Raw genomic sequence first — 9,467 nt, 5'->3', positions numbered from 1 at the left:
TAAAATTTTTAATATAAACTTAAAGTAATATTTATATTAAAAGAAATTAAAAGAAATTAATAAAAATTATAAAAGTATTACTTTAATAAATTAAAATAAATAAAACTAAAAATTTATATATATTAAATATAATTATTATTTTATATATAAGTTATTATAAAACTTTTTAATAAATTATATTAAATAAATTATAAAGCTTTAGCGCTAAAAATAAAAAAAAATTATATAAAGTATAAAGAAACTTAAATATTAAAGATAAATATAAACTTTAAAATATATTTACCTTTCCAGTAACCGCTAAGTAACTGCAAGCTTACTGGCCTTATACCTCTTTACTCTCTTTTACATTCCCACTTCTGACATAAGTATTAGATAGAACTTATGGCTGGGAACTTAGAATAGGTACCTAGCTAATGTGAAGTCTAACACTTACCTATCTTACTGTTGATTGAAAAGGTCCCCGCATCATGAGCATTTACTAAATTAAGTTAAAGACTTCCTAAATCGTAAAAATCTCGCCGAGACAGTAGTAGTCTCTATAACATGGATTATAAACTATACTTTTGCACTGTTGCGTATGACTTATAAAAGTTAATACAGCTCGCACTTTGCTTTTAGTGAAGGTTTAATCTATTGCTTTATAGCACGCAAACGCCAGATTTACACCCCGTTACATGAAATAGAAATAAAAGTCTTTTCACGCCGAGGATACCATATCTCGAAGCATCATGGGTGTTCCCGATACATTTAAGGCAGCTGTGGTGCCCAGTCCACGTAAACAGCATGTCATCGTCGATAGATCACTGCCGCCTCTCCAGTCCGGTGAAGTGGCTATCAAGATCACTGCTACATCTATCAACCCCATAGACTGGAAGATGCGTGATCACGAGGTTTTCATTACAAACTACCCCGCGGTCCTGGGATCTGATGCCGCGGGCGAGATCGCGGCCATTGGGCCAGGCGTCTCAAACTTCAGCATTGGAGAAAGGGTTTTTTTTCAAGGAATAATTGGAAATTACGATGCATCTACATTCCAACAGTATGCGAAGATCGATGCAGCACTGGTGGCCAAGACCCCTAGCAACATTAGCGATGACCAGGCCAGCGGAATTATGCTTGCGAGTCTAGCAGTACTCACGGCGTACTACGACAAGACGGGCCACGGATTGCCTGCACCGTGGGACAACGGCGGGGACAAAATCGGTGATGGTGCCGCAATTGTCATCATTGGCGGGAGCTCTTCCATGGGCCAGTATGCGATCCAAATGGCACGACTGTCTGGTTTCTCCCAGATCATTACCAACTCGAGTCCTGCGCACCAAGACTATCTTCAGAAGCTAGGTGCAACAGTCGTGCTCGGTCGTGAGGCCACGGTGGATGATTTCGCTGCCACCATTGGCGATAATGTACCGCTTGACTTCATCCTTGATACCATCTCCGCCAAGTCCACCAGGGAGCTATCTGTTGGCATTGTGAAGGCAGTCAAGTCGACGAAAGAGGCAATAACCAAGATTATTGTAGTTCTACCGGAAATCTTGGATTTCGAGAACTTCGACGCCCAAGGCGAGTCAAAAGTAACTCTCCCTAGGATCATCGGCCTTGGAAGTGTCCCTTCGCTTCGATACTTGAGTGAGCCGTTCGCAAAGCATCTTGGCGGCGATAACGGCTACATTGCCCGAGGCCTGTTTGTACCAAACCGACCAGTAATTGTGCCAGGTGGTCTAGCCGGTGTAGAGGCTGCTTTGGCAAAGAACAAAAAGGGCGTATCTGGAAAGAAGGTTGTTATTAGACCATTTGAATAAAACGTTCATGTTATTAAAAATAGATATTTAACTATATATCAAATATGTTATTTTTAACACTGTTATTACTTGTATTTGATATTTCGGCAGCTAAAATATTCATGCTGTCGAATATTGGCGGGTTTTGTTGTAGATTCTGGATTGCTTTAGCTGCATTTTGGCTGACCAATTGTGCTTGACGCAAATCTTCTGTAAAAAGATAGAAGCCTTCTGTGGACTCGACTAGGTAAGACTGCAGGCCTTTGCTTTCCAGCAAGACGTTAACGTTAGTGAGAGGATAGTTATTCTCGATGAATCGTGCCCATCCCCTAGCAGCCGCTTGGACATGGTCACCATCCTTGATCCTCTTCCAGCTTATTCCAAGGTGTAGTGTGAAGTGGTCGATGACTATCTCGTCATTAATACCGTTTTCTGAGCCGTCTGCGTTTGGCAATGAGGTCGCCGATGTTGGTTTACTAGAAGACGCGTAGTCGCTCCCAATGAGGAGCCTTTGGGACTTGTGGCTTCTCAGAGGTCGGCCATTCGCTAGTCCACTCCCGTCCTGTTCAGTGGTCACATCGTCAAGCTGAGCGCCAGATTGGTTATCTGATTCACCAATAGAAACCGCACGCGGTTTAACGAACACCATTCCCTCACCATTCATCCCGCCATGTTGCGAATTGCAGTGTGATGTATCTGGCTCGAGATTATGTGAAGCCTCCTCGTGAGACCGCTTCTTGCCAATGGCATGAGAAGGTTGTTGGAGGAATGATGAACTCTGCGAAAACATTGTCGACTGCTGGTGTGGGAGAGCTGTCATTGGTAAATAAAGACAGAGAGAGAGGAACAGCAAATCTTGAGAGTGAGTGAGAATCGTGTGGGAGTATTTGGTCAGCCACCGGTAGGAATGTGGCAATGGCGATAGGGAATCGTTTCAAAGGGTAGTAGAGTAACGTGTAGGTAGAGGTAGTAGGTAGTCAGGCTGCTGAAAACAGTCTGAGGCTGCGGCGCGCCGAGTGTTAGTACCAGATCTTTGACTACAGATTGGGTTTAGTGGAGACGGCAGTTAGTTCGTGGGGTATTATTAGATCAACCGCTACTTCGTACGCCCTAGTAAAGCCTCTAAATAATTACCTAGGTATTGAATATTTAGAGTGTCTGTCAGTCTGGATGGGCAGTTGTCCTAATTTATCCATTGTAATTTATTTACGCCCATCCAGAATGTGATCCTAGTGCATGACCCTTAGTTGCAGCAAGCATTCTAATGGGGTTGATACTACCTAGGTACTCTACTAGTAGGAGTAGAGGTGGTAGTAGTACTAGTAGCAGTAGTACGGCAATACGGGTCCCTAGTGGTGCCTTCATTATGCACTATATCCCCTATGGGGGCATGAAGCATCCAGCCTACTAGTAGGTATCATGTTGCCTTCCTCCTCAATACCCAGGGATCTCTGCTACGTTCGCCGCGAAAGTTGTATTCGCTGTCGCTATGCTATAGCTTTAGACTGTTATGAAGACTGGATATCTCAGACGTCGACAAGCATCTTCTGAACTACATGTCGAGCGAAATGCCGGCTTACAACCAGCGTGCCCAGGCGGCACTCCTGAAAGCTGTCAGTACTTACGAATCGACAATCTATGTATCTGGACACAACGTGCTAATTTCAATTTTTTCAGATTAATCGAGTCTTCGACCTAGACCGCGATGCCGAGTCCCTCGAGGGGTTGGCGAATGGAATAACTCTTGGCCACATCCTGCATGAGCTGGATCCCGAATTCGACCCTTCGCACCTCGAGACAAATTCGGGTATACCGAAACCTTTGAGTAATAAACGAAATATACAAGCCATCTACAAAGGTCTCTTTCGATTCATCCGCCGCCAAATACCCGAGCTCAGTTATCAAGCCAAGAAATTCGACTATCATGCCATTGCCGAGAACCCCGAACCACAGGGCATTAGCCAGGTACAGCTTCCCATAAGTTCTATGGCGACCGATTGACTCTAACATATCGCATATCTAGCTTCTCGCAGTTATGGTTTCAGCTGCTGCGATGGGCCCCGGCAATCAAAAGTACGTCCCTAGAATTCAAAATGGCCTGGATCGTGATACACAAGCCGAAATTATGCAGATAATTCGTGCTATGCAACAAGATATCGCGAACTCTAAGGAAGATGATGACTTGGATGAAACCATTGACGCTGCCATGGGAGCCCGCGACATTGAACTTCTCGTCGAGGAGCAAAACGCTGCACTGCGTCAGCAGCTTGATAACATGAAGAAGACCCTGTCAGACTACATCACTCGCCTGGAACATCTCCAACAGAGCCACGAGGAGCTTACTTATGACAAGGAGAAAAATGATCGGGAGCTTGAGGTTTTGCGGAAAGCAACCCAAGATGGGGCACATAGTGCGAAAACTATTAAACATCTAGAGGAACAAGTCCATGAGCAAATGGAGATCATTGCTAGGAACGAGGAAGTCATTCGCAGTAGCCAGAAATCGGTGTCCCAGCTGGAGAGCGAAGTACAGCGCCTCGGACAAAAAAACATACAGGCAGATGAGCTTCGCGATCAGATGGCAGAGTGGAGGCACAAGGCGGAAGAATTCGAGAAGAAGGCCAACATGGCAGAACGGTACAAGCAAAAGCTCGAATCGCAACAGAGTCTAGTGAGAGAGGTGCAGAACTTACAGTACGAACGAGCTGAGCTTCAGGAGCAGCTTCGTTCACTCATGGAGGAGAGAGAGCGGAGTGACCGTACCAAGAAAGCCGAGGACGAATTGACAAAGATGATTACGCAGTCGGAGCAGCATTTGTGGGACGAGCGTAACCAAAAAGCGCAACTTCTAAAGGATGTAACGGCTCTGCAAGAGGAGCTCATGCGCTTACAGGCTCAACGAACGCACGACGAACACTTCATCCAGGATTTGCAGGAGCAGCTTCAGCATAATGGTGGCGCCAGTACGGTTGAAGAGGCTGAACTGAGCGAAACTTCTACGCCGTTCAACCTAGAAGACGAACTTTTGATCGCATCCGAGGGGGGTCCACAGGCTAACCTACCCTTGGAGGTATCCAGACTGAGAGCAGAGAATGAGTTGATTAGGAAGACAGTTGGGTCTCCGGGAGACGTTTCCACTCTCCGACGAGAGCTGGAAGAAACAAGACGCCAACGGGAACGCCTTCAACAAAACTTTAACGGATTATTCGAAAAGTATACTATCATGAGCGACAACTTGCAAGCTTTGATGAGCGAGAGCACCGATGAAGGGTTAGTTTATTACGCCTGTCTTGTTGTGCAGAGCGATTGATACTCATTTATTTATTATCTAGGGCTGAAGCGTTTATTAAACTTCGACAGGAGTTGACGAGACTGGAACTCGAATTTGAACAAGCTCGAAAACTAATTAACAGCCTTGAGGCACAGCTGGGTGATAAGAACCGAGAATTACTTAGCGTACAAACAGACCTCTCCGCTGTTCAGAAGGATAGCATAGAAGCATTGAATGAGCTGAAGAATACGGATAAGTTGATATCGACCTCGTTGACAAGCGAGCTTGAGCGACAGAGGGAAGAAACTAGCTTTATAACGAATGAAAGAGACGCTCTGAAATCGCAACTTGTCGACACTCTATTAGCGAACGACAAGCTCAGAAAGGAATCAGATGAGAACAAGGATTTGAATGAAGCTGTTTCGCCAACAGAGGCCGACGGCTCAGAAGCCGCCAAGAAAGCTACCGAAAAGGTCGAAAAGCTACGAGCACGCCTTATCCAGAGAAATCAGGTATTTAATATGTCCTATACAAGAAACATGAGCCTCATACTTACACTTTGCACCAGCAACTTGAGCAATCGGAACAGGAAAGGCTCGAATTACAGACCAAACTGAAAGCAGCACAACTTGGCGAAGGATCAGCAGCACAAAAGGTATGATTTGCTCTATGATGAAAGCTTATTTCTGTTGAAGAGCTTCAATTGATTGAAATGTTTAGGCCGCATCGGATCATATCATCAAGAACCTCCAAAGAGAGAATGCACTTATTGCGACGGCTTGGTATGACCTCACAAGCCGGCTTCAGAGTAACCACGTCGTACTTCAGCGCCGACATGACGCCCCCAAGAGCTGGCTTAACAAACAGAGGCAGTTGGTGAATGGTCAGTTGCGCCAACGGGACATGCTCTACCTCTACTGACTGACCTGACTCTTCAGCAACTTCGAGGAGATAGGATTTTAAAGGGCTGAGCTCCGTCTGTATATCATGGTATCTCTTTGGGAGTATAACACTTGCTGGGCGTATTGCGAGCAAAGAGTTGATTGTTTAGCGATGCCGTATTCCTGTCATACACGTTAGAAAGTAGATGGCTTTCACGGTTACAGTCTCATTTCTGTTTAGAGACTAATCTTCATTTCTAGAACACGGCCATTATCATTTATCATACATTGCATGCAAACTATATAGAAATCATTTCTTCTCACAATCCAACATTCAATTATCACTTGGCGAGCCCATTTTGCATGAGAAGAAGAAACATCTCTGGAGCTATTTTCTTACTTGAAGCTCTCTCTCGAAATTAATAGTTTGATTAGTAAGCAGAATCAGCGTGGCAGGCTTAGATTCCCATATGCAGCGATATACAGGACATGATCCTCAAGTGACCTAGCTGCTTCCAGCAATTTTACTAAAGATAGAAGAGCCATGAGACTTCTTTCCTTCTAGAATATCCAACATATTCTTCCATACTTCGCCGGGTTGCTGGCTGGCATCAAGACCCTTCCAGATGCCATTCTTCTGGTAATATCCAACCACGGGACTTGTTTGCTGGTGGTAAGTGACAAGACGCTTCTTCAGCGCCTCAGCATTGTCATCGCTTCTCTGGATAAGAGGCTCTCCAGTTACATCGTCCTTCATAGCCTGCTTCGGGGGGTTGAAAGTTGTGTGGTAGGAGCGGCCAGACGCGGGGTGGATTAATCGACCGGTAATGCGAGCAACCAGCAGAGCATCGTCGATCTGCAATTCGACAGCATGCTGGAGAGTTTGGCCACGCTCATTGAGCATTGCGTCGAGGCCTTCGGCCTGAGGCACGGTACGTGGGAAGCCGTCGAGGATAAAGCTATGCGCTTAAGTAAGAACGAGTCCCGGTGTCATGCAGATGAATGATGGTCAACATACCCTCCTTGGCACTCCTTGTTATTCTCAAGTTCCTCCTTGATCATGCCAATGACAATATCGTCACTGACAAGGCCCCCTTGGTCCATGATTTTCTTGGCTTCCCTTCCGAGAGGCGTCTTCTTGGCGACTTGTGACCGCAGCATATCGCCTGTGGCCTACACAGAAAACACTTGCTGTTAGTTCTATGTGCGCCATTCATGAAGTCTCAATCGACATTGACATACCAGATGACAGCAAGAAAAGCGCTCTTTGATCTTTGGTGCTTGGGTACCCTTGCCTAATCACTTGTATGAGCAATGCGTGCTACATTCGACGCCGAGGTGCTTCGATAGCACAATTGAAACACGTACCGGCTCCAGGAGGCCCAATCAAGATCATGCGAAGGCTCTCTGCGTCAATTGAGGTAGATCCTGTCGCGCGCTGCTCAAGCTGCTTGATGCGCGAATCAAGGCCGCTGATAACATCGCGCAAGTGCTTGAGCTCGTCTTCTACAAACCCCATTGTGTCTGATTTTGTGCACGCCGGCAAAATATTTTACAAAGAATAAAGAAAGTAAAGAAGCAATTTAGCACCGGAGAGAAGAGGCTGTGGCGTGGATGGAAGCCGTGAGAGGAATTTAGGAAGCCGTGCTGAGCATAAACTGGGCAATGAAGCTGCGCAAGTAAGTTTTTGATATACTATTGCAAGGATCCATATACGGCACTAGCGTAGATGCTACTAGTAGTAGTAACAATACAGTCTAAATCTACAATAGAGAAATCTTAGAGTTCAATAATAGAAGTATAGGACTTAACATAAGAATTTAATCTATTATATATTTATTTAATAGTATATTATTGATGTTATTTATGTTAGTTATATAATTTAATAATAATAATAATATATATATATTTCTTTACTTTATTATATTAATAAACTAAGTAAGTCACATATATATTCCTAAAATTGTACCTAAATCTTAAAATACTTAATAGTAGTATTACGTCTCTTTTAGTATATAGTGTATAAAGAATTAGTGTATTTTTTCTCTAGTTATATATACCATAGTCGGACGAACGGACACATCGATAAGCTATAATTCTTCGCAGATCGATCCGCGGCTTATAGAGAGGGTAGAGTACAGACTAGGCGCAACGGAATCGTGCACTACTACCGAGGTAGCCTCAGCGTGTAATTCAATCCATGTCTTACTTCGGAAGCGCTGGTAAGACCGGACCGGTCGTCGGAAGTCTAAGTTTTCTCTGCACTCCAGAGTAGTGCTCCCTGTCTTGCTTAGATTCGGGCCGTTACATGATGTTCCTTCTAGTATTGCGGTGATGTGTAGGGAGTATTAATTTACCTATTACTAACTAATATACTAGTCTACTGACGGGTAACAAGACGTCATATGCGTATCTACTTATCCTGAGGAGTGGCAGCATCACTCCACAAATCTTTTGTCTCTTCCTCTACTGCTCGCATGGCCACTGCTACTGATTCAAGTTTGGCAATAACGTCGATGACACCGTCATTGACGCGCTCAAAATATTCATCGTTGGCCTCTCGTCGCTTTCTCGCGAGTAGAATATCGGCCTCCGTTTCCTCTACCAACTTTGCCCCTAAGCGGTCTGCTCTTTTTTCGTCACTTCCCTGCCATCCACTTGATGTGCCCATCATGCTCTTTGCTGCATCAGTCCCTTCTCCCCTCTCAGGTCTTGACGAGTCCAGTAGCCCGTCTCGTAGATTAGGCAGTTCATCACCCTTGTCGTCATTCATATGGTCACGCAGAGCAGTCTCTATGGTATCGTCTGCTTCACTTCTGGCCCAGGCCTGTGCAAGTACAATTTGAGCAGTCCGCAGTTCTCCTAGTTTGCGGTCGTGCTCGGGTCCAAATACATGAGTGCCTTCGGAGGCAGATAATTCCACCTTCTCCAGCGTGGCCTGCATTTCTGCCCATAGTGCATCTGTCCTGTCAGTGCCTCCATAGCTCCCCTTGGTCTGTAGGGCCCACTCAGGACGCCGCTGTTCTGATGGCATATCTGACCCCCCCGAGCGCGAGGCGTCTACAGTGGTAGGATTCCATGTCAGATTGTGTCTTCCGAGAGCTTGAACGCTAGTTGCGAGGGAGCCGGGAAGCGAGACACGAGATATGGATGGCGATGGAGGCATAAACAGGAGAGGAGGTGGATCTCGCTCCTTTGCTTTTGGTGCGCCCGTGGACGACATGGCATTTCAGTCAAGGACAGCCAATGTTAAACGTATTTGGCATGTGAGGATGAGGACGGAGATGTGGGGCCCGTCAGTAGCTCGCCTGGCTTGGGCGGTGGATAAAAATACGGCCGCGCTCGAGCTACCAAGGTCACGTGAGAAAATTTCGCCGCTCTCGTCTTTTTGGCTCTAGGGCCGCAAACCCTATCGGAATTTTCGTGGTCTGCAACTGCAACCTTTTGGCTCTCGGTGTTGTCGCATTACTCAACCCTAGGTGCCATATTAGCATAAATCGGTATGTTGGACACCCGTTGACCCTCATCGACACT

The 9,467-nt window shown here is 45.5% G+C and overlaps 5 protein-coding genes across 5 annotated transcripts; 2 read left to right on the top strand and 3 right to left on the bottom strand.

Moving 5' to 3' along the window:
- Nucleotides 1–728: 728 nt before the first annotated feature.
- On the top strand, nucleotides 729–1,802 carry TGAM01_v210129 (TOXD; the record flags this gene model as incomplete). Its single annotated transcript, XM_018809039.1, has 1 exon — nucleotides 729–1,802. The coding sequence occupies one exon, from the start codon at nucleotides 729–731 to the stop codon at nucleotides 1,800–1,802; it is 1,074 nt and encodes a 357-aa protein (XP_018657808.1).
- A 31-nt stretch (nucleotides 1,803–1,833) lies between these two features.
- Nucleotides 1,834–2,571, bottom strand: TGAM01_v210128 (hypothetical protein; the record flags this gene model as incomplete). Its single annotated transcript, XM_018809038.1, has 1 exon — nucleotides 1,834–2,571. One exon carries the CDS (start codon nucleotides 2,569–2,571, stop codon nucleotides 1,834–1,836), a length of 738 nt encoding a protein of 245 aa, XP_018657807.1.
- Nucleotides 2,572–3,337: 766 nt separating this feature from the next.
- On the top strand, nucleotides 3,338–5,973 carry TGAM01_v210127 (hypothetical protein; the record flags this gene model as incomplete). The annotated part of the gene is made up of 6 exons (XM_018809037.2): nucleotides 3,338–3,394; nucleotides 3,459–3,746; nucleotides 3,805–5,051; nucleotides 5,114–5,564; nucleotides 5,621–5,707; nucleotides 5,773–5,973. 6 exons carry the CDS (start codon nucleotides 3,338–3,340, stop codon nucleotides 5,971–5,973), a joined length of 2,331 nt encoding a protein of 776 aa, XP_018657806.2.
- A 465-nt stretch (nucleotides 5,974–6,438) lies between these two features.
- Nucleotides 6,439–7,452, bottom strand: TGAM01_v210126 (adenylate kinase 1; the record flags this gene model as incomplete). The annotated part of the gene is made up of 4 exons (XM_018809036.1): nucleotides 6,439–6,892; nucleotides 6,952–7,106; nucleotides 7,176–7,228; nucleotides 7,302–7,452. 4 exons carry the CDS (start codon nucleotides 7,450–7,452, stop codon nucleotides 6,439–6,441), a joined length of 813 nt encoding a protein of 270 aa, XP_018657805.1.
- Nucleotides 7,453–8,346: 894 nt separating this feature from the next.
- On the bottom strand, nucleotides 8,347–9,156 carry TGAM01_v210125 (hypothetical protein; the record flags this gene model as incomplete). Its single annotated transcript, XM_018809035.1, has 1 exon — nucleotides 8,347–9,156. One exon carries the CDS (start codon nucleotides 9,154–9,156, stop codon nucleotides 8,347–8,349), a length of 810 nt encoding a protein of 269 aa, XP_018657804.1.
- Between the last annotated feature and the right edge of the window lie 311 nt (nucleotides 9,157–9,467).

Source organism: Trichoderma gamsii (genome assembly GCF_001481775.2).
Source record: "Trichoderma gamsii strain T6085 chromosome Unknown Scaffold_56.2, whole genome shotgun sequence".
Classification (NCBI taxonomy): domain Eukaryota; kingdom Fungi; phylum Ascomycota; class Sordariomycetes; order Hypocreales; family Hypocreaceae; genus Trichoderma; species Trichoderma gamsii.
Note: the sequence above shows the minus strand (reverse complement) of the source record. Positions and strands in the feature narration are given on the sequence as shown.